The sequence below is a fragment of the Phoxinus phoxinus genome, assembly GCF_949152265.1.
Source record: "Phoxinus phoxinus genome assembly, chromosome: 7".
Classification (NCBI taxonomy): Eukaryota; Metazoa; Chordata; class Actinopteri; order Cypriniformes; family Leuciscidae; genus Phoxinus; species Phoxinus phoxinus.
In genome coordinates this window covers 28,836,731-28,862,364 of record NC_136882.1, presented here as the reverse complement: position 1 = coordinate 28,862,364, position 25,634 = coordinate 28,836,731, and the positions used below count along the sequence as shown (strand labels likewise).

General features: G+C 36.5%; 1 protein-coding gene across 1 annotated transcript; it reads right to left on the bottom strand.

Annotated features, from left to right (window-relative positions):
* Nucleotides 1-14,122: 14,122 nt before the first annotated feature.
* shox (shox homeobox) lies at nucleotides 14,123-21,157 on the bottom strand. Its single transcript, XM_079617955.1, is given in 7 exon segments — nucleotides 14,123-14,301; nucleotides 14,304-14,370; nucleotides 14,647-14,862; nucleotides 16,305-16,393; nucleotides 16,714-16,771; nucleotides 19,242-19,450; nucleotides 20,790-21,157. Coding segments are annotated over 7 exon segments (927 nt in total). The 5' UTR covers nucleotides 21,043-21,157; the 3' UTR covers nucleotides 14,123-14,266.
* Between the last annotated feature and the right edge of the window lie 4,477 nt (nucleotides 21,158-25,634).

Genomic DNA, 25,634 nt, shown 5'->3' with positions numbered 1-25,634 from the left:
CACCTACAGCAATAATTTCATCTTGCAATTCTTAACTAATTATTGAATGTTGTACAGAAGCATCAAAGGCTACACCCCTGTTATTGGCAATATTTGTCTTTTGTGTGATTATGTGTCATGTCACTTGTATGACCAGATCTCTCTTTTTTATTGTCATGGTCATCAGATTGTACAGTATATTAAATGTATTATAATTTTTTTTTTTTCATTTATTTGTTGGGGGAAAAAAATAAGAGTAGAACATATTCTGAATGTAATTTGACATTTTGTATACTTATTTATGACTTTTTTTCCATTAGAATTTTTATTACCAGATATAACTTTTTAAACAGAAAGTGAGCCTCTTTAAGTAACTGATTCTCATAAACAGGAAAGTGATTTTATATTTTCTTAATCAGACCATTAACACTCTTGAGCCTCATTTCACAATGTTTCAGTGGGCTAGCATCTAGGCATAGGCTTTTAAAATGTAGCTTTATGTAGCAGTGGAAGTAACTAAAAAATTATACAAATTAGGCCTTTCATATCAACATATTGTGACATTTAAGAAATGAATACGGGTAAAGTCCAAATAAAATGTGTAGTTTGTAGCTAATCTCTGTCGATGAAGCTGCTTTCAGTTGTGTTTCACCACTTGTCTCAATCGGCTGACTGTTATTAGTGTGTTTGATTTATGGTAAGTCCTTAAGCAATAATATCTGCTCCGTTCTCTTCCCCAGGACTTGTTGTTCTATTGATCGGCAACAATCACCAGCCAAGGCAGCTCTTCGTTCCCTTGATGCTTGCTAATTAAGATTCTGAAGCATCTCCTTTGTTCTGCCTGATCTGTCCTCTCTGTGTTCTCTTGCGTTGGTTGGGTCATATGGTGTTGCAATCGCCCATGTGGTTCTCTTCTGTGTCGATCTGTGTCACGGAGTAACCTTTAAGTAAAAAACAGTTTGTATGTGCCCACAGACAGCCAATAATTATCATAGCCCCACAATGTGAACAGAAAGGGAGAAGGACCCCTAAGCTGTTTAACTTAAAAGCTAATGCTTCAAAAAGTACATAAAACAAATAATATGACTAAAACCATAACCCTAAGAGACCTCACTGACTGCCTTATAATTGTCTGCTTTCATGACACCATCTATCCAGAAAATTACTCCTTAGTTCTCAAGCCTGTTGGGCAATATCACAGAGGCTATCGCAAACAAGAGAAGCTTCAGAAAGCCTAGGCCTCCACAGGGATTGCTAAAACCATACGATTAGCCGGCCATGGGGATCTATTCCCATATAAACAATTTCAAAAGAGCAGTGCCTCATAGCAAACAGCGCTGCTCCGCGGCAGCCGCCTTCTCCCTCAAACTCTTTGTCCTCCATTCAGACTTTCCAGGGCAATCTCTTATTTCCAACGAGATCCATAAAAGATAAAACAACCTTTGCGTTGATCTTCCTCAGATCTGAAGAGGAATACCTGGAGCTACTGTAGTGTTCTGTGTCTATATATTGAAATGAACTGTGAGGGGTTTGGTGCAGTAGACGTGGTTTTCTCCCACACACTTCTCCTGTAGATGCGAGTAGGCTTTTTGACCCTCAACTTTGGCATGGAGAGGAAAACGTCTCTATAATTAGATGCTACTGGTGTTGGGGAGTAACTAACGAGAAAAATAACCGATGCCATTAAATTAACTTTTTTTTCAGTTGCCTGACAGTAGGTCAGCTGTTTTCTGAACGTGTAGGGTTTTTTTTTCATTAATGAGCTACATTTTTCATCAAATAGTGCTATAGCTTGAGAAAAAGTTTTTTTTTATTGTCTTTGTATTGTGCACACTGCTTCACATCCAAGCAAATGATCTCCATAATCAAACATGCTCTCCTTTTTCTCTCATATGTAGTGAATCGGCTCATTTATAATGCTCATTTACATATTTATTTCTGGCATCAAAATAAAGTGTATATATTTTGGTTTATACATGCATACTATACATACAGTATATTAAGGCTGTCAAAATGAAAAATAAAAATGAACAGTTAAAAGTATTCAACGCAATTAACACAGCATCAGTTTTTTTCCTTCATCCTAGCGATGCATTATATGATGACCACATTCTTATTCATGCAAATGCTTTTAAACCATTCAAGCGTGATAAGACACAAAAGAGAAGTACAGTGCAGTACTGGCACGTTGTCTGTGAATCTCCTGTCTGTGTTACAGACAGAAAGCCGATTCAGACAACGCACAAAAACACACAAAATGATGCCAAAATGCCTGTTTTGTCGAGTGTCCTCGCAAGCACGGTCTTAAATTAGTTAAACGCAGTCTTAAATGAACGTAAAAGTTGTGAGAAAGTGGGATGTGTGTCAGATCCGCGTCATATATATATATATATATATATATATATATATATATATATATATATATATATATATATATATATATATATATATATATATATATATATTATAAATTGAAATTATATTTCACATTATTACTATTTTACTAAACATAATTTAAGCCTTTTTTTAAAACATTTAAAATAATCTTACAGACCCCAGAAAATATCACAGCATATTCATAAAACTAATCAATTGTAGTAATATAATTAAAAGATAAGATAATAAGAAGAAATGTTACAAATTTATTTCTGAAGGATCACAACTGATACTGAAAAGCTTTGCCATCACATTTTTAAATATTAAAATATATAGCCGTTATTTTAAATTGTAATGATATTTCACAATAATACTATTTTTACTGAACAAATTAATGAAGCCTTTTAAATAAACATTTAAAATAATCTTACAGACACCAGAAAATATCACAGCATATTCATAAAACGAATCAATTGTAGTAGTATAGTAATAATATTAATAATAATACAATTATATTGTTTTATTGATAAGCTGGGATATTCAAAAGTGACAAGAACCAGTGTGAAGAGCATTTGAATAGAATTAATATTCATCGTTTAATGTGAGTTAGACTGAAGCCAATGACTGACTTTTTGTGTGTTATTCAAACTGAATGAAGGTTCAAAAAGTCTCTTTTAGCATGCACTCATAAAACAGATAAAGTCCAGTATGCGCTGAGGTCAAATTCACTCCTAATGCATTACATTCCAAATCAACCATGTCATTGGCCCGCTGCTTGTCGACCCAGTGTCCTGGAGAGCAGTAACTGCGATCAGACCCCCCACCCCCCCCCCCACCCCCCGCTCATATTACACAAGGCAGACCTCCATTAATCAGCCATCTTGGATGAGGCCCAGTTGTGGTGTCATTTTAACACTTTTAAAGTGCAGTTTGTCTGCCATATTGGTGTATCTGTTGTATGTATGCAATAAATTCCTTGAGACATTTTGACAGCATTGTCTTTGGTGTAATATGGACTTAATACAGATACGCATGCTGAAAACAGCTGTCAGAAAACTCACTCAGGACAGAGCACTTTGTTACAGACTGCTCATGTTCCATTGTAAGCAACTGTGTGTTCATTAGGACGTCATTTTGAATGTTAGCTGATATTCTGCTCTATTCCAAAATCTAGTGAGCTGCATAGTGCCTACTGCCTACATAAACAGCTGTCTTGCAAGGCAGCATCCTAAGTGTCATGGAACCTTATGTGACCGATTTGGAACACTCTACATGGGTGCTCTACACCCCACATGCCACACAAATATCACACACACACACACGTTTTGTTTTCATGTTTTATGGGGACTTTCCATAGACACAATTATTTTTATACTGTACAAACTGTATATTATATCCCCAACATTAACTATACCCCTAAACCTATACCCATCACAGAAAACTTAATGCATTTTTATATTTTCAAAAAATATCACTTAGTATGATTTAAAAGCTGTTTTCCTCATGAGGACCAAAAACAAATTTCCCCACAAGAACAAGGATTTTGGATAATGCCATCTTTGTGTTAGTCTTCTTTGACAAAATGTAGGATTTACCAGGCTACACACGCACAAACAATATGCTGTGTTCATATAACAGTGAAGCATGCAACATGAAGCTTTCTTTAAATAATATATTTTTTATATTCAATAATCTTTTTTTTTTTTGTATTGCATGAAATAGTTACCATCTTGGATTTATTCCCCCCCCCCCCCCCCCCCCCCCCTAAACTCGTTGCAATGAATTCTGGGATTGTCTTTTTCACAAACAATGCTTTCTTGAAATAATATTTATATATATTTTATAATAATTATTTAATTATTTTTAATAATCTTATAATAATAATTGTATTCATAAAGTTTTTTTTTTTACTTTTCAGTATTGGATGAAATAAGTTACCTTCTTTCAGTAACACAGTACACACATTCTGAGATTGTCTTTTTTTAAGGTCACTATTCTTTCCTGGAATAAGCTATTTTTACAGCGATATGTTCTCATTTATTTTTTATGTATTTATTATTTATTAAATCATTTTATTTGAACTTTACTTTGTTTTACAGTATTGAATGAAATAGAAGTTACCGTCTTGGATTTGTTTTTTTCCCTAAGCTTGTTGCAATGCACTCTCGAATGCCTTCTCCTCAAAGGGTGCAACACTTTCTTGGCGGTGTGGAGTTGTCTTAGGAGGCAGCATAATTAAGCAGCCTACCTTTTGGAACAGCCTCATTGTCTGTGGCCCTTCAGCGGTGCACTAGAACAGCGACGTGGTGCTTATGAGCTATCTGACAAACTTATTGAAAATGTGCTCTGGTGGCACAGTGATAAATGAGAGGATGAAATTAAGAGGGTTTAAAGAGGTTAGCCATGCAAACAGGATTTGCCTCCAAAGTGGTTTATCAATGAGTCTTTGTATTAACACTAGATATGATAGCAAATGCTATTTTCGGTGATGAGCACTCGACTTAACAAGCACAACTCAATTTCCGAGCAGACGATTCCCTGCCTCCCGTTTTGAGTAATCTGGTCCCGGCTGCGTTATTCAAATTACAATTGAATTCATCTTTCACAGCTTCATCTAATGCAGGCGTTTCTCTAGTCAAATCATGCTTTCTTAATGTGTTCATCAATATAGTATATCTAGGCCTCGGGGGACAGAGTGTAAAAGAACTTAACAGGAGAGATCTGTTTCCATAAACGTGTAGGGGGATTATGTACCTATGACATTTATTAGCTTTACTACGAGGCCGCTAAAGCAGAGAGTCTGTTATCGTGCCCACAATAACTCATTTTATGTATCGGCATATGTAGTCGCGGAGACTGTGCTGAGAGCTAATGTTTATTATGCCCTGTGAAGATTCGCCTCTTCGTGTCATCCCCGTGGGTTTAAAGGCATCAATATTTTCCTACTTTACCACTTCGCTCTGTACACAATAGGCTTCAGTGTCCAAGCTTCAAAGGCCTGGACTGTCTTTCTTTTGATTACAAGTTAATATTACACAAGACACTCTTTATTTGATTTAATTGGATCTTGGAAAGGTCATTGGATCATTCATTATTTACAGGTAACTGAAGGCGAAATGTTGTTGTGTGAAATTTTTTCACTTATTTATTTTGTCCTAAAAAAAACCCACAGCTTTTGAAAGGGAATTTCAGACATGTGCTCTGTTTTAACCCAGTCTTCATTTATCATTTAGGAAGATAATTTGACTAATGGGCATAGGTTTGTGTGAGGTTACCACTGCGCAGAAAAACCACGCACTGATTCATTGTGAAATATTATACAGTTGCGTTCAGTAGTCGCGAACTGGTCACGGTTAGACCTTGAACTTTCCACAGCTCTTAGAAATCCACCACCTCAGTGAACTGCAGCAGCTCAAGCTGGATTTTTTTTTTTTTTAGTTGCTGCTATTGATTAATGGTCAGGAACTGTAAAACATTTGGGAAATGGAGAGATGGGCTATAATCAGACTATGTTACATTCCCTCCGGCTATTTACAGACCCAAGTGCCCTTAGCCTTAAGAAAGTTAACATTTTTACCTCAGAAGCATTTCTAAGCTCTACAGCAAGCGTGAGCTGGTGGGCACCATCAGGATGCTGGAAATCGCTGTTCCTATTTCTCATTGACTGGCCAAAGATCATCTCTTCAGTTGATTTACAGTGCATTTCTTTTATCTGACAGCACCGAACATTGTTAAAGCTCTCTTTTGTCATTGAATCATTATATGCTTTTTGCGAAATATATTGCTTTATAATGCAACATAATGTTAAGGATATTTTCTGAAATTGTGTTAAGCAGAAAAAGACTGATGTGCAAGTGAATTGGTTTAGTCCAAATTGATGTGTTTGACTTGTGGCTGAGAACCCGACCTGGCGGATAATGTTGGCAGAATCGGGAATCTTGTTTTGTCTTTCATCAGCCATTTTCTCACAGCACTCATAAACGTCTGAGCTGGTCAAAATGGCCAACTTACGGCAAAATGAACAGCTTGAGAAGTCAATCTCATTAGAGACCGCTTGAGACTGTCCCTTAAAATGAAATCATTTTTCTTGGAAGTGCCCCCAGCTAACCATGATTAATTGTGAGTGCTTTGGTTTGGTTTATTGCATTGTTTTATTATGAACCTTATCAATATTGCAGCGACATTAGTGGTCCACTTATTTGTTTTTCTTCTATTTTTGTTTTCCTGTGTTCATATTTCCACCTTTTGGTTTTGTAAAATGTTACTTTCCTTGATTGGCTCAATAATATTTAGCATAATTCCATCTTCACCCCTTTATTATGTGGTAACTCTTTGTTTGCTATGCTGACAATGCTAATTATTCTAACATAATAAGCCAACTTGTGTGTTGACTTCTGTTATGCTGGTTGCGAAGATCCGACTGGTCTAATTTTATTGCATGTAGGTGAATCTTACCAGAAAAGGTTTAGAATTGTATTTAATTAAATTTTATTTTATTTTAAATACTTACCTGTTAGTCATGAAAACAAGGTTTGTCACAAGAATAATTTCTCAAAGCTCTCTATAATAATTGGGGAAGGGTGGCCGGTGGTGACCTCAGTAATACAATGTGTCAAAACAGACTTTATTATGATTATTAGGATATATGTCTCACAGAAATGAGTGTGGTCTTTTTCATTGACAATATTGATTTCATATTATGTGACCACACTCTCAAAGCACTATTTTGATGAACAATTTCAGTCGTAACGACACACAAAGCACCCAAACAATAATTTTTCAAGTGTGTTTTTCTTAATGCCTGATTTTAAAGTTCCCCTCAGGATAGCACTGAAATGTATTCAGCCCACTTTGACCTCTTGCACTTAGGATGTAGGGTGTGAGACCATAGCTTAGCCCAGCAGCCCTGTGGTAATCCCGTAAGAAATCCTTTGAGGCCTTGGCAATCCTGCAAATACCCACAATCTAAATGTGAAATTTCACGTTTGCTTCATGTAATGCGAACGCATGCCTTGTTTGTTAAACTGTCAGTACTTTGCCTAAGAAGATCTGATTAATAGTAGGTCTAAGATACCGTTTCAGGCACTGCTCCCCTCAATAACATTTTGTTGTAAAAACAGAAATACAAGATGATGTTTGCATTTACATTATAATACATTTGACCCTTAGTCTGGAATTGGCATATAATTATTTTCCCCTCAAGTGCTCTTTATTTGTATGAGCGGAGGGATCGCTTTAGCATGGCTCACAGCTATACTACACCATGTAAACTGCTTAGGTGGGCTGCTTGCTTTTCATTAACATTCACCCAGGATATGCCGAGGCTCCATCTGGTGAAATCTCAGTCACATTACTGAAGAGCGAAGAGAAAGTGTCATGACCTTCTACAGAAACAGGACCTGCATTTTATTTGATCTAGGATGATGGTATTTTGTTACTGAACACCATTGTGGCTAGTAATCTAGACTAAAATGCCCCATGTTAAGTCATCATGCACTTTTTGCTACATTATACACGGATACAGCTTATGATTACCTTACTTGTGCGTTCCTATTTTTAGTTTAGTGTTTTAGTCGGTTTCGTTTGATCATCTGGTGTGCTTTATATTTTTATGGGTGTTTTTTTTCTGCATGTGAGTTTCTGCTTAGCCTCTAGCTCACATTTGTGTTACCTCCTCTAAATTGAGCCTGGTCTGTTTTTGAGAATCTAATGCCGTTTCATCTCTGGTTCACCCTTTAGCAAAGGCTCAAATGACAAGCATCTCAATAAATACTGAAATGTTTAGATTTCTATTTCGTCTGCATTGTTTTCTCGTCATATTTTTGGTGGTTTGATATTTTCAGACAACTAGATATGTGGTATTTATTGTGACAATGTGCTTTATTGTTACCGGTTTGTCACAATACTCATATAATGGCTTTCTCTACAATCTTTTTTTTTCTTCAGAAAAGTCCTTTTGAAAAAGTTGTCTCTTGATGTTCTGTAAACCTGCTCTCTTCATGTTGCTGACCGTAAGGGTTAAGGAAGTAATTTTTGGCACAATACGGGTCTCTACATTGGACTTTGAATCAAATTGACAGTGACAACAGAGAAGCTGAAAGACTGGCGATGGTTTACACAAAGCTTAGTGTGCGGTTTAGATTATACACAGCAAAAAGTCACGGTAGATTATCAAAAAACTCCCAGACAAACAGTTTGTCCCGTATGGACAAACACTTGGAACTAGTGGGTTTTTGAAATGTAACTGGCATGAACGTTGAATTTGTCTCAGTAAGTAATTTTGCATACTGGTGTGGTAAAAATTATTATGATTAAGGTTATAAAACACTTTTATCTGTATTATAAAACCATATTTTTGAGCATTCTTAGATCTTTCATTATGATACTAGTCAAAAAAACTGCGTTTGCTGTTTCAAGACGTTTATGTCTGTAGAACAAAGTGCTTCAAACTGGTTAGCCCTCCTCTCCATGTCACTAGTCAGTATATTTCTAGTTTTTTTGGTATCTACTTCAATACTTTATTAATATTCACTTTTTTACTTGTTTTTGTTACAAAAAAGTTAACTATTGTTTAATCACTTGTACGGAATAAGTCTTAACCATATGACACTATGGAGTCATTTCAAACAGTAGCATCTGTTCACATCTTGAATGACATTTACTTAATGTGTAGAGACTGTGAAGCATATAGTGTGACATAAAGGCAGTAAACAGTGAAATGGATTTCAACATTTTCATCATTCAATATTGCATCGCTGCATTGCATTCACATGAGAGCGCTTAACTGGTTTTATCTCCCAATAGAGGGAGATCGACTAAGTGCATTGAAAACTCAGTTGCCTCTGAAGCATCTGACTTTGATTCCCACTAGTAAGAAAAGATTTTCACTGTGTCGCCAGCCTTTCACTCATGAAGCTTATCTGAAAGCCATGGGAATGGCAGAGAGAGTCAACTTTATTGTGTATTACTTTTTGTAACCAGAAATGAAACCGCCACTGATCGCTGTAGCGAAAAAAGAAAAACAGCGCTGGTGTTAATTCCAGTTAAAATATTCCTATAATTTTCTTTATAAGATCTTACCTTAGGCTTCAGAGTTATTTTCCTGAAATTTGCTCTGTGAATATCAGCAAGTATAATATTTTACAATAATCAACATGGGAGGAGAAAAAAATGATAATTCAAGGCATCTTAACAAGAGATAAATGTTTGGTTTTATCTGATTTTCTGTCTGGAAGGCCATGATCTCAGAATCAATATGTTTTAGTTATGTCTAACTGAAGGCATAATTTAATTTAAACAATAAGAGCTTTCACAAAATGTAGACAGCAACCAAGCCTTTTGTTGTGAAAATGGAATAAACAGGAAACACGTTCTCTGTACTGTAAACAGAAACAGTTTTTATTGTTATGCACTATTTGACTATTAATGATTTAAGCATGTTCTGAATTAGCCATTAAAACAAACATTACAAAGTAGTTTTTTGTGTCCTGTTGTAGCTAAACTGCTAAGTCATTTGAATTTGCGGTATGCATGTAATGTCCAACCAGTTTTGATTAATCACCTTGTAATTTTTTTTAAGTCTTTGTTTCTACAAATGAATGATACAAATGACATCTTACCTTTTCCGAAATATTGGCCTTTCTGACCAGTTTTTGTTTTGAGAAGATCAGGTTCTTGAACCTTTCAAAATAGCTTCTCACTTCTTACAGATAAACCACCAAGGTACTATAACTTGTCTCTCAAAGTGGAGGCTAACAGATTTTGAATTGTAACTTTTATGCTGCAAGAAAAAATGGCACTTAAAGAAGAGTCTTGCTACTTTACTATTCTGTTAGATCCAGGTCCTGTAGGGTTTTAGTTTGATACTTCAAAATACAACAGATTCTAACTGAGTAAGAAAGCAATACCAGACCAAGAAAATGGCTAGCTTATTGGTTGAGATGTAATGACTTGAAAACACAAAAATAGTCCCAGATGGACAAATTGCTGTCATCCTTTGTTTCACAAGCTTTAGTTCTCTTTTAAGTCTTCATGGTCAAATCAAAATTAAGGCTTAATTCACTGGTGACTTTGAATAGAAATCGCTCCATACAGATTGTTTCAGGTTTGTTTGAATGTTTTCACACAGCACTGCCATGCAGTTTAAGTTTGCATCTGGACTTGTAGGCTATGTGTTTTTTGATTACTTTAACTGCAGAGTGATAGCATGGTTTTCATTGATTTTCTACCCAACTTTATATCTCGTCTTCATTTTAATAACAAGTTCTTCCTTGCCTTGACTTGTAATTCGCGCATAACCTTAAGACATAGAGTGATAGTGATACGACATATGGCTGATATAGTTGAACAACACACATGATCAGTGATGTTTTTCATTGTTTCTCCTAAATCTTGATACAAGAACCAACTGGCTACAAACATATCAGATCAGATTTTAATGTTTATCAGATCCGGAGATGTTAGCTATTGTCAGTACTTTGTGTAGTTCGTAAGCCTAAATTACTAAAGTCCTGCTCCAGAGTGTTTCTTGTAATGTTGTATGCTTGCGTATACAGTGTGCTTGAATTCAGCACAACACCTTTTCAAATGATGAACATTAAAGCATTTCAAAAGTTCCTAAGGTTCCAGGTTGCTTAATATATTCACTCTCATTAATTTTGAAGTGGAGGAGAACTCGTACTGTTGAGGAACCGATGAATGTTTTCCAGTTACTGAAGCCCAGCTCCTTGTTCATTTTGCCAATTGCTAATGAAAGGGGTTGTCAAAGACTGAATTTAACGTAGTTTAAAATGCTCTCAAGCTCCCGAAGACCTGATGTGGACGCTTAGAACTTTTCCAGCTAGAATTCCCAACACCTTTTACACATCCTCTTTCTTCTTTAGAGCTTTGTTTAAAAGATTAAAAAGGTAAACATTTCCTAGCACTTACAGGGGGAAACTGTATTTACGCATGGACATCTGGGTGATGTTGATATGGCTCATGTGAAGTTAAAAGGTATCATCTATTAAGTTCTTCTCATTTCAGCAGGAACAAATGTTTGGAAGGCCAATGTTTTTGCTTTTTCTCTCTCAAAATAATTTCATTGTCTTATATAGAATGTATTTCACCTTTTCATATGATGTTTAATACTCTCAGTTGTTAGATGTCACAAAAAGTGTTTCTACATCAAATGCACTAGATTGGGAAGTAGCCTATCTTTGTTTATATATATATAATATATAAAACAAAATGGTACGTCAGCTTTAGTATTGTCAGCCATACAACTGCAATAAAATTCAAGTCACTTTTAATGCGAGCAATAACATTTGATTCAATAAAAAAAAAAAAGTTTGGTTTACTTTTAATTAAGCCCTTTCATGGGCTGCTTGTTTGTCTTTATTTGTGACTTGCGGCCAATATAAATACCTTTGTGTGTTTGTGCATGTTGAAAAAGAAACCGTAACTTGGTGTGGCTTGATTGATGGCGGTCCTACATTGCCAATTATTAGAGCACATAAAAGGATGCTGTTATGTTCTGCTTCATCCAGACCCCAGCCAGAGGTCAGTACCTAAATGTGCGGGTATCAGCCTCTGCCTATATCACTCCATCTTGATGTATGAGTGCTAAGCTACAAATTAAACGCGCTCCGACCTTTTAGGGGGTACTTGCTCAACAGGACGCCATTTGGACTAATTTCTCCATGCGATTTAGACAAAAAGCCACTATGTTGCCTGCTGTAATTACTTTGTGTACACACATCTGGATTTGGGTTTCCAGATGCAACAAGCCATCCAAAAAAAGTCTCGCTAAAGTCAGTTGTGACTGTGATGTTAGTTTAAGATATATGGAGGGTACAAATGCATATTGCACACCTCATACATGACAGAGGCATGATTTTTTTTTCATATCACCTCATTCGATTTGAAACAACCTTTAGCTTTTCGGATATAATATATTGTGGCTCCTCTATAAAGAGTCTTAGTAATAATTAGTTTAAATAATATTGTGTGCATATTATATAAGACCGTATCTGAACCAGAGCAACCTTTCATTCATAAAATTTCAGAGGGCCACAAAGTTTTACAAACTCTCTTACAAATATTTATAACTTTTATTGATAGATTACTTGTACAAGATGTACATTCTTTTTTTAAGTGAAACAACAGAAGAAGAAAAAACTCAATGGCGAATCATGTTTGGGCATGCTTGCATATGCAATATGATGGGATACAACAAATTCCTTGGAGCATCAAGAAAATCTCAACACAAAGTTTCATCCACCATCCCTGAAATGTTTGTAAACTCAAACACGCTACATTTTAGTCAAACAAATGTACTGCAGTCACACGTTTGCTTAAAACTGTTGCAAATGTTAACATTTAAAAAATATATAAAAATAAATGCAAAGCCATGTAAATATGTACACTTGAAATTCGACTATTTAACATTTATAAACTTTCAGATCAAATAATAAATAAAAGCACCTATGACTCCAATGAAAGAAACAGAAACATTCCTAAACAACCGTAATGGTGAACAACGGAAACAGCCCACAATGTAGCGATTATTGTTCGAGGTAGACCTGACCGAGATCTACTACTGTAGTTCAAAGGCAATTGATGTCCGAACTGGCAATTTGTTTCATAGTACGCTTATGGAAATAATACTGTTTTCTTGAGCGTGTTGTATTCAATTTGATATTTTCAGGGAGCAGCTTCTTGTTTATATGGGGGGAAAAGACAATGTATGCAGTTGCTAAAACGCATGTCATACTGTAAATGATTTTGGAGCATTAAATAATTCTACCTCTATTAATGTGATCAAATTGTTGTCTTTGGTGGATTTATTGTTATGTTAAAAAACAGACGTGTTTATGACCCATGAACCTAGAGCAGTTTTGTACAGTGTCAAATTAATTTTTCATTGTCTGCTTTAAGGTGGTATCAATGTCTCTTTAAATGCACGTGTACAAAAGTATATTTGAATACCATTCAACTTTGGGGAGTTATGGCACATTGCAAATGAGTCAGCAAATTATCTTTTACACAGCTTTTAAAGATGTGTTTGTGGCAAAGAACTTTCAACACATCGACATCAGTGCCGAAAACCCAACAACTTAAAAATCATTGTTTAATTAGCAAACATCAACCGCTATATTACGTTTTCCATATTTACAGTATTGCACTTAACTGCACATAATTGCATTTCAGTTAAACTGATGTTTCTTAAAATGTTAAATTACAAAGTTGCAGTTACTGTTTATCCTTTTTGAAACAAACAGAAAAGGTGATTTTAAATGCATTTCAGCGAAACGAAAGCCAAATTTGTTTCCCCCTTACATAAAAGTAGTATATCTTGCATTAAGGATTGTAAACACCTTAATACAAGACCTGAAGTGCAAAAGCTAGGTTCACTTCTATTCCAGGACACATCACATAAAAAAGAGAGCACAAAATATGAGAATGAAAGCTAAAAGTCCATACACATGCCCAGAAGGAAATAACAGCAATGCAACATTTCCTCCTAAAACAGAAAGAATCATAAGAATTCCACTAAAAACCAGGCGATTGTGCCATTGATGTTATTGCTGCTTCCAGTCTTTGTCCACAGCAGAATGACCAAAAAAAGAGAAGAAGAAGAAAAAAATCAAAAATGCAAATAACGGCTTTAGATATGAATTGTAGTGGAGGGTTATCATGGCAGTGATCAACATAGATGTATGTCAGTTACAATGGAGGCCAGCCCCAATAGGTCTATCCTTCAATTGAGCACGTGCACTAGGCAGCGGCACAGTGGTAGGAGGCAAATATGGCCGTCTCTCTCTTTTCACTTTGAGGTTGAGATTCCAAAGTTTCAGTGTCTGTCCGTAAAAACACAACCTCTAGCCTCACTCTGTGTCTGCCTTTGCTTTTTTTTAAAAAGTCTTCTCTCCTAAACGCTGGTTTTCAGACAGACATCCAGACATTTTTGTATGGTCCTGGGGCTGTGATCTGTGCCTGGAAAGGGCTGAGCCAGTGGCCTCCAAGAAGTCCTGCCTGTTGGGCGAAAAGTAAAAGGTGATTCATTGGTATTTAATTACCTTTCTCTACAAGTGGTTTGTTTTGGCAGCTGGTTTTTTGTGACTTTTTTTTCTCTCTCATTCTCTCCCCTTACACCCCTTTTTTCTCTTTTGTTTTTATTTTGTTTTGTTTTAACTGTGAGTGTCACGGCCTTTTCACAGGCTTAGTCTTGTGTTAGAAGCAATTATCAGTTCAGAGCAGCAGAGAAGCCCATGGGGGTCAGAGTCCCAGCGCCTCGGCGTGTTTTCTTGCCTTGAGTCGCAGGTCGGCGATGCTGGAGTTCTTGCTATTGCTCTTGGCAGCCGCTACCACGGCGGCCGCTGCAGAGGCCGAGTCTGCCAGCGACGCGATCGGTAATCCAAAGGGCGGGGGCGGGAACATCAGATAGGGAGCGTGGGCCGCGAGGTGTGGGTGCAGATGAGGATGGGAGTGTGCTCCGACCCCCTCCAACTGTAACTGAGCTTGGACCTGCGGGGCGAGCAAAAACAAACACGGAGTTAGTCAGCGGCCGTGGGGTCAGCTCGAGGAGCGGCAGGGATCCGCTTTCAGTCTCGGACACCGCTCCAACTGTGTGCTTTCAGTGAAAACACTCACTCACTCACTCAACTCAGTGCATTCTTTTTCATCTGCTCTTGAGCTGAATTATGCAATGTGTTCAGACAGCTTAATAGTCAAAGGACGTCCATCAGCTGCAAATCTCAAATCTCAGCATATTAGTTTGATCCACACTGAATATTTCCATACAACCTTTAAAAGCTGCAACATCATGTAATCTTAATTATATATTCAATGGCATAAATAAACAATTTCGCACCCAAAATATTAATTCTCATATATATAAATATTTATTCGCATAGTTCCTAGGGGAAAAAAAAAAAAGATGTAAGCAGGCAGCATAAAATATCAGGTTGCAGATTCTTAGCAATTATTTCAGTAAGATGAGGTGAAAATTAGACATCCGCCGACTTAAAAAGTGACTTATTTTTAATTTTCTTTTTTAGTATTCTTCTCATGCATCTTTCTCAGCACAGGGATCATAAATATTTCAAAGCTTTACATTTTGCGGTCCAACTTAAATACAACATTTGACAAGCAGCACAAGTTTTTTGACACTGAGAAAGAATGTTTTACCAGTGTTTCTTTTTTTGTTTTCCACGTGAATACGAAGCATAGGGAGATTACTTTGAAAGAAGGATAAATAATGTCAGACCTGGTAGTCTGTTATTTTGGGAAAATAATCAGGTATGAATACAGCCTGTCTCATCTGAGTTTCTTTTGCTACTCACAATTTCTAACCACAGGCCTTCTGACTTTCTCCTTGGCACTTGCATTTATTTTAATTACCTCTGTGTGAAAATACTCATCAGAATTAAAGCAGGACTTGCTACAATGTCTCCACAAATCAGCCCAATTGGACTGTGCAACCCCACTACAGGGGCAGTCAGAACAACAGGTGGTGGACATTTGTGGTGTTCAGTATTCAGTCCTTACGCCTGGGCCCTGCCAATGCTGCTCAGTGCCAATAACCATCAGTGCGTTATTCCTCTTTCATAATCTCTTTTATCTGCCTTCCCCTCGCTGTGCTATTAGCTTAATTATGGCTGCTCTCTCGTCTGGGTGATGCAGACAGTTCTTCACCACCAGATGAAATGTCTCTCAGTCCCTCTTATCTCATTCGTCTCTCATCGGGTCCCGGAGGTGAAAGGTTCGCGCCCTTCGCACGACGCATGGAGACTAGCGTCAAATCAGATTGATTGTCAAAGCCTAAACATTTTCTCGACCACTAGCTACTTTTAGGCAGGTGTTATGACGGGGCGAGGCGTTTATTTAGTCGACCGAACTGCACATTTGCATTTGGATGTATGCTGTTCGAAATGCGATCATTTGAATGCACAAAATATTATTCTTACCTGTTGAAATGGCATTCGGAGTGCGCCCATGTTGACGTAAGGAGCTACCCTGCACGCGTCCAGGTGACTCGCGGTGCCCAAAATAACACCTGAATAGAAAAGAAGGATAAATTAGCAAAGCTAGTCATGATGACTTTTTTTTCAAATGTAAATCATTTCACCATTTAAATTAAGTTTAAAATGTAATGAGTTCTAAAATGGCGTGTTGTCAGAGCTCCGGCGCAATGACGTTTGCACGTGCTCAGGACATAAGAGCTGTTGGCTCACGAGCACCCAAGTTGGAGGCTACTCCGAGTTGGGCCAAGCCCCGTGAATTGCATTTACAAAATATGCATAAAATAATAAAATATAACCTTATGTTTACACAAAAATTTTGGTTATTTATTAAATTATTATTTAAGCATTTTACCTTTGTGCATTTGATTTTCCTGTTTTCGGCATTTCGCTCTTCTGTTCTGAAACCATACCTAAAAAAGAAATAAAATACGGTTATGCTTTATCGTGTTCACCACCATTTACGACTTTTAGGCTACATTAAATAAACAAAGTGCACATTTGTTATAGGCTACACTACACGGTTTGCCCCTGCAACCTGCATTACACAAAAACAATGTTGATTTATGTTGCCTTAATTTGTAAATTTGTAGGCTATATTACTTTAGTAAACACTTTAATTGGAAAAGCGTGTTTTGTTATCCATTGTTCCACAACTCTTCGTCATGGTTAATGTTGCAGTTTTTGTTATATTCTACACAATTTAATTATTTATGTATAGCATATTCTTTGACTGGCTCTTCGTTTAATATGCCTACATTTTAGGGGTTTTTTCCTTCCTTTTTTTTGGTAAATAAAGTGACGATAGGCCTACAAGCATTTGTCAAAGCACCATTGGCTAACCGACAATTTTACATTTGTGAAATATAGGCTATTCTTTTTTTTATAAAAATCTATTTTCCCCCATAAAATAATTTGCTGCTTCATATAGCCTATGAGCTTGAAACGGTGGGAAATAATAATTTTGAACAATGTAAATTTAGGCTAGTGTTCTCCATCATTGCTCGCTCTGGTCAGATCAGTTAAATCATGCAGGCTATTAAACGCTCAGAGTCGCTCATTAAAATTTAAAAGCAAACGCTCTGTCAACCTGTTCTTTGAAAGACAATCCGGGTTTTCATTATGACATATTTATTTATTTATTTATTATTATTATTAGTCAATGTGTGACTTACAGTGCGCCACAATGAATGCATCATATTTCAATCTTTGATCGATTGTAATTATCCAGCTCTATGCTATAGGGAAAGTGAGCTACACTGGTTTCGACAGTTATTTCTTCATTAAGGACCACTCAATGATGCGGTTCACAAATACCCTAATCTGATTTCCGTTTGATTTTTATTAGAGACAGTGAATAATGACATTTAATTTAGCCCTGCACCAAAAACCGAAAGATATTAGTCGTAATTGAATTACTGCCTTCTCCTCACTGAGGTCTCATAACTTTCAATTAGATTCTTGACAGCTGGTCGGCGTGGGGCTTCTATAGGACAGTAGTAGGCCTGTAGTAGCAGGTTCATATCAACTAAGCTACTTCACGTCCATAGCGTTTAACTCAGTCTTTTCTGCGAAATTTAAAATGTGATAGCCTACGAGTCATAAAATGTCACAGAGGCGTTTTAACGCAGTATGAATTTTTGGTTTGAATCACAGCTCTGACCTATTCTTTGGTCTCCTCTTTTAATCTGATTTCGCCTCCGCTTCTGAAACATTAAAAAAATGTCGTGCTTGCAAGCTGTCACACTGGCAAACAATGTTACTTATTTTCCCATTACATTTTGTAACACGAGGTATGTCACTGTAGGAGTTAAGACCGAATTGAATTATTCCTAATGCATTTTTATAGGAACAGTATATCAAGCCAATGGCAGATATTACAAAGATAAGGTTGGAGAAAATGAGGTGAGTGACATAAGAAGGTATCCCCTGAAGCAGCGGTTCAATATCTTCATTAATTTTAATGATGTGGTTAGATCTTTCTGCAGCACATAAGCAAGTTTTCCTTTGAATATAGCTGCGGCTGCAGGAACTAAAAGGCTATTTCATATCCACACCCACTGAAACTGAACCCGCATAAATCGAAAGATAACAGAAATGCTTTGTGTGTGAGTGAATATAACAACAACTGTTTCCAAATGTTAAACATCTCAGACGCATGGTGTTATATACAAATTTAATCTAGCCTACTTAAGCAAGCGTGTAGGAGAAGGAGAATAAAGGCCTAGCTAGCGACCACATATAGGCTACTATTTATTTTATTATAGGCTATATCAATTGCCAGTTCACTCCTCTACAACAAAACACGTATTCCTAAGAAGTGTTGAACAGTACTACTTTATAAACATATTGCCTATTATTATTTCTAACTTTATAAGCTGATAACAAAAACCCTTTAGTTTACAAGCATTAAGTTAGCGTCATAAACTCCTCTGGGCATATGAATATAAACAACACAAAATCGCTATTACAAGAGACTTATTTGCTAATATTATAAACAATAAACGGATAATGAATAACCTCCGTGGACATTATTTTTCTCCATTATGCCACGCTGATTAAGGTTAGCCTACTGTTGTATTTTCACACACAGGCCTACTTTACACTATTTCAACACCATGTAGGCTACGTAAAACGATGAAAAATGAGTGACACAGAACCCCCAATTGACATTCAGGTTATTTGCATTTCCACTAAAAGATGCATTCGTTTAAAAATTAATCTACACGCTCTCTGGTAGTTTTAAATTATTCATATTTTAATGTAGTAATTTTTGATATGTGCTTGTTTCATCTGGCCTAAAATTGTTTTGTTTATTTCTTTTTTTAACTACAAAAAAAGGATACAAAATACTAATAATCAGTGAAGTGAAAGTAAGCTTACCTGCACGCGGGCCTCGGACAGCCCCAGCCTCTGACTCAACTCCTCCCGCATGAAGGCGTCCGGGTAATGCGTCTCATCAAATAAGCGCTCCAGTTCATTCAGCTGCTCTAAGGTAAAATTTGTCCTGCTCCGTCTCTGCTTCAGTTTACTCTGTGCGTCCTCGTCCTCTGATTTCACATCCTCCTTCTTGTCTTTGCAGTCGTAAATCCCTGTGAAAATACAACATGAACACATCAATAAAGCATTTCTTTAAAGCGTAGGCTATATTATTTTTTTACTTGCAAATGGTGAGAATTCTACTCAGAATCGCCAGACAAAATACCCTAAATCTAATTAATATGATGTCTACACTTTAGCTTAAAAATTAAAACAATTTTGTTACATAAAATCCGAGACGAACAATGACTTGCTGCTGCTTTGAAACAACATACATTTTGGAAAATCGCTTTATAGAGTAGCTATACACAAATAAAATAGACTTGCAAATAAAACCATAAATGTTCTCGATATTTTTATATGCATAATTTGTAAGTGGCAGATTCTTATATTTAAGGGACATAGATAAATAAATTAGATCATTATGTATAATTCTAAAATTACATTAAGATATTAGGAGACATTAGAAAGAGCCAATGCTTTGCACTTTTAAAAAAAATATATGGAGCTAGTATCCTCATCCCAGAGCAGTATTACAATAAAGTGTGTTATTTGCAAGTTTTGTAGCATAAATCAAAACTTGCAAAACTTTACTTATAAGATGATAATAAATACTTTAATGCTAAATTATTAGAGCTTATAATGCAATTAATTTAAAGGTATGATAGCCTATTTGTTGTTTTGTTTTTAATGTATTAATGGCATTTAAAATGACCCATTATTATTAATAATAATATATTTGTATTCCAAAAACAAACTGTCTTGGGCCTGCCAAGATTGTCGTTAAACGTCTTTCTTCACATGTTTTAAATTAAAATTATCTTTCAAAATATTATCACCCACATGGTTCTGTTAAATTATATTCTTTTTTACTTTTACTTTTTTACTTTAAGTGTTTTGTACGTAAAGAGTAAATATGTTTCTTTAGTTATTTCCAGGCAATTCTAAGAACGCTATAAGGAATACATTGATAGATCATTCTTTAAAATTTGACAAGACAAGGGCCTATTGCTTTGACTGTAATTACACAAATGTGAGGACAGACGACTATTTTTATAAATTGATTGTGATTCTCTTACTTAAAATTGCCAATTGTGTATTCTGTTCTTTTACAAAAGAAAACAGTCCTCCACACGGCACACACATCAACGAACCATTGCATCAGCTGAATAGGCTACAGCTTGAAATTCTCCACTCGCATGCTAGTTAGCCTCTTAACACAATCGAAATCTTTCTTTAAGATAATGAAAATGACCTCAATATACTGTAATTCAGATTGTATCGATAACATATTTCAACAACGCCAAACGTAGGCTATTCGCGCGTAAAACCTAGTTGTAAACGCGTCTCCAGCGAAACACATTATTACACTTTGCGTATGGTGTAACTCACCGTCAGCAGCCCGTGACACGTTAAACTCCTTCAATTTCTCCTTTTCCAGCTCTGCGTGCTCCTTGTAAAGGTGTACCGGACAATGGTTGTTGTTGGTTTCTGTAATCTCCTGAAGGTTGGTCTCCGAGTTTCCCAGCTCTCTGGCTCGGGCTAAACCACTCTCCAAAACTTCCCTGTACGTGATGCTCTCTTTGCTGGTCTCCTTGCTTTTCTGATCGAAGGATTTCGACACGAACGCCGTGAGTTCTTCCATGGCTGATTACGGAAATCCACTTTAAAATGAATCTAACACGAATCTTTGTGCCTGCTCAGCAGTGATTTCGGCGAAATGTTTGCGTGTAGAAGGTTTAGATCACTCCTGCTGTTATGTCTGTGTTTTTCAGATCACACTATTTATACACGGCCACCTCAGCCCGGCCCCCATCGCCATCATGTCTGGAGTCATTACAGGCGCTTCTGAATTCAACTTTCAGCGGCTTTTCCTCAAATCAATTCTGCACTGGATGGAGTCCCCTTAATTTAATTATAATTAATTAGGATTCCTACAGTGCCGTGTGGTCAATTGGATATGGGAACCGTGTTTAATTAATTCTGTGATAATTTCACTGACGCAATTAGAGGATATGAATATTGCAGCATGACATTATCAGTTCATTTTGGTATATTGACGTTAACATGGACAGAGTCTAGAGAATTTGCCGATCGAAGAAAAAGAAACAATTCAAGCGAAAATAGACCTGAGCGTCCCATTTGTGGACAACTTTTCGATATTTTCATCGCTAGTCATTATTTTCAATGTTTTGTTTAGCTTGTCAGCTATTCATCGTGAACATAAGTCAAGTAAAATATTAAAATATATATAATTGATTACATTTATTTATATTTTATATTATTGAACATATTCATAGGCTATATAGAATATTTAGATTGCATAAATTTAATATAGGCTAATTTATCATTACATTTTATGGCTATGGTATCTTGATAAGGTGATCTCGTAAACTGGCCGCTTTCATACAGTTGATATTCCAGTTGGCTATAGTTTTGTCCCATAGGCTTTTAATTTATTAGAAAAAATAATTTTACTAAACATTTTAAAAACATTGTTGTCAAAATAGGCCTATCTACTTTATATATACATTTTTAACATCCATGAGCAAAGATAAGAAAACATTTGGTGTGATTGTAGCACAAAGTGTCCAGGCGCATTTGCAATGTTTCAGTGTTCCAGTTTAATTGCACGACTAGTCATGTTACTGTACCACTGATAATAATAATATATTGTATGTAAATATGTGCAAGGCGTTAGTTTATCAATAGGCTATTTAATAAAAAGGTGGGTAGCTACTAAAATTGCTCTCAAAATATCTAAGAATTGAAATATTTGTTTTTTCTATCTATGGGTATTTTAATTCTTAAAATGTAATATAAAAAAGATAAATGCATCAGAAATAATCATAAGCATTTATTTCTAGTGTGGTTATTTTAAAAATGCATAAGTCGCTCTGATATGGTGCTATGATATTATCGCATGCACGGATCAGTGCAGGGCGAGAATAAAAAGGGCAGAATCAAAAGGATGATATGATCCCCTGTGAATATTGAGCACCGTGGTGTGAAATTGCTCATGTAAACCTCACAGATGACGTGTTTGATAGCGATTTATTTATTAAATCCATCCTCATTCAAGACTGCAGTCCCATATTTGAATATTTTTCTAACATACGACCTTTTGATTCATGTTCTCTAATTTTTGATTCCATTTAAATAAATCACCTTTCTTCCAAACGAGAATCTTTTTTTTTTTTTTTTTTTTTCTTGCTGTATGCAAATAAATAAAATAAAAAGAGAATTCATATTCTCACCATTCAAATTATCTCTTTTTTAAGGTATTTTTTTTTAACTGGGCAATATCGGCTATATTTGAGCAGTGATGATGGATGGAAACTCATTTGTAGGGTCACGTCAAGGGAAGAATAAAGTGTGTCAGGTGCACCTTTGATTCCGGGAGATTCCAGGAGTAAGCTGAAACACCGCTGCTTATGAAGTTGGATTACTCCTTTCTCAGTTGTTTTTATTATAGCTTAGAGCAGACGGGGGTAGGCCTTAATATTTTCAGCGTTTCTGCTGTGTGATACCTTCTAGCAGGCCTTTTTAAAAACCTAGCTCACTTTAACGGATTGTAGAACTTCAAAGTGACTGGTGCAGATGGTTTCAAATTAGTCAGTATAGGCTACAATACACGTGCGGTGTGGTTCACCATCCACAACAGCCTCCAGGGAATCGATACTTAGCCTAGGCTACTGTATGCTATACATAGGCTACGTGGGTAAATCGACAAGTCTGGATGTTCTTCTGCCTCACTAGTGTCACTGAAGTTTTGTAACAGACAGTTCTTAAAGGCGCAGGAATTCTCTCTCTCTCTCTCTCTCTCTCTCTCTCTCTCTCTCTCTCTCTCTCTCTCTCTCTCTCTCTCCGTTCGGAAAACGTATGCGACCTTGTGAATTTGGTGGCGCTTGTGTTTGGATGAAGTTTATTGGCCAAGTAAGAATGCATTTTCCAGCGTTAAACATAAACAGCGTTAACAAATAAAAGGTTTTGCTACTGAAAACAGCAGCACAGAGCTAACGAATGAATTCAGTCACTCATTATTTTATCACGTCTTATTCGCTCCGTATAACCTATTTTTTTGGCTTAATAAACGATATGTTTATTATTTCTTATTAATCGGCATATTTCATAATTTCGTATCTTGTTCACACATTTTCTGTTATGACTGTAAGGGGTGAGCAGACACAATTAAATCACAATTAAGCTCTAAAAGGTTTCACTGGAAGTGACCGAATTAGGGTCGGACAGGTTGATGGATTACAGTCTATATCTGGGTTGTAAAGAAATAAATAAATCGTCAAGTGAAATGTCGATAACAATTTCACAGCTGAAGCCACAGGCGATGTGCGTGAAAATTTATGACATCATTGTCTTAGTAAAAAAAAAAAAAACTTTATTTGTCAGTTTGCATCCCACTAATATTTTATTGTAGGCTAATATTTTTCTTTTGTCAGATTCAGTTTATGTCAAATCAGGAAGGTGGCTATACTGGCACTTTAAGAAATAATTGCTCTGAATTATTTGCATTCCCTTAATCAGACTGCAGAGACAGCAGGCAGCATCCTGCTTCCAGTTATGCAAAACGTAAATGTAATTATGCATTACTTCATGTAATTGTGTGATGTTAAAGTTCATCCTCCTCTCCTACCTTTGGTTATCTTTTGGCACATTATTAGCAAATAAACAGCTTTATTAAGTTTAATGCCATTTGAGAGAGGCCCAGACCATGTGGCCCCTTAAAAGTAAAGCAAGGAACTGTGATGTAAAATTTGTGTCTATTGGCAACAGGCCATTTAATCATTCAGCCAGTGAATCAGTCCCCGGTTTCAGCTGAGCTATATGTGTGCCGTGATTCTTCAAGCAGCACTCATTCTTACAAGGGTTAGGGAGCTTGTTAATAAAGTGGAGGGGAAAGGAGACCCAAGACCTTTCTGCGGGAAGTCCAGGCTTACTCTGACAAATGCCATAACAGCGTTTGAACTTGCTCATTCACTCAGATTAATCCCTTATGTTCACGAGACCAATGCGTTCTAAATTCATATTTAAAATGGTGGCTATTGGGTGTTGTTTTGAGCCGTGCTGATTACTTCAGGGTTTAAACCCCCAATTAAGTGCAATGGCCGACCCCCAGTGGCAGACAGTTTTGAGTGTTATGCACAGGCATGTAGGGAAGATAATGAGGCGTAGTTAACCCTAACAGGCTTCCTTCTGTCTCTTGTTACACTTGCTGTAGTTTGCATTTAACCTTGGAAAAAATGTGCAGTTATATGTGTTAATTCTGTTACACGCATAATCATTTATCTCTTTGTACTCTTTCTGCAGAATTTGTATTTAAAATCAATATACAAATGACCACTATTATACATCAGATCTGTGACATTTCTCAGCAGTTATTTCAGACTGGTACATTGTGTGTGTGTTTGAAACCGCTGAAGCGAAACGTGTACAGAAATTGATTATCAACAAAATTATGGCTTAAAGCCAAAGGTCCTGAGTGTTGAAACCCTGAAGCATGAGACCACATTTTTCTCTTCCTTTTCCCTCTGCTGCTTTCTTCCCATAGGCTGATGCTGGTATTAAATTGACTTTATCCTTGAAACATAATAATCCACAGAGTACTCTGACAAACCTACCGCCCCGAGCCCCTCCACCTCTCCAATCCCACCCCGAACAAGCTCTTCCTGGCTTTTTATTCTGGATACAGCTGATTGTAGCAGCCAGGTTGAGGTGTACGTTTTTATCGTGGTTTGCTGATAACAGAGCCAAACAATTGGCTGCATTGTTGGTCAGAGACGATGTTTTAGATTTGATTCTAACATCACCCCTGAAGCTTGTGTGGAGACTGAGCAGAGCTGAAACATGTGAGAATTTCTGGAGATTTCAATCCAGCATTTTGGACTAGCCATTTAGCACTTGCGAGCACAGTCTACTCGAGAGACTGGAGACTATTCTATATGCATCTATTGGGACATGGAGCAATGTCCTTAAATTCTTAAGAAAAGAATATAAGGCTGTTTACAATATTTGATTGATGTTACTGTGAAAATACAGTCAGTCAGTCTTGCAAGTAATGTGAGTATGAAATCTCTGGTGATATTGATATATTCTGAATGATACAAACACCAGCTTCGCTCTTAAGTTATAGTCACTTTTTCATACAATATTTACCAATGATTGAATAAGCTTGAATTTAGTAGTTTGCAGAAAAGGGTCTGTTTGCATTTTAATAATTTG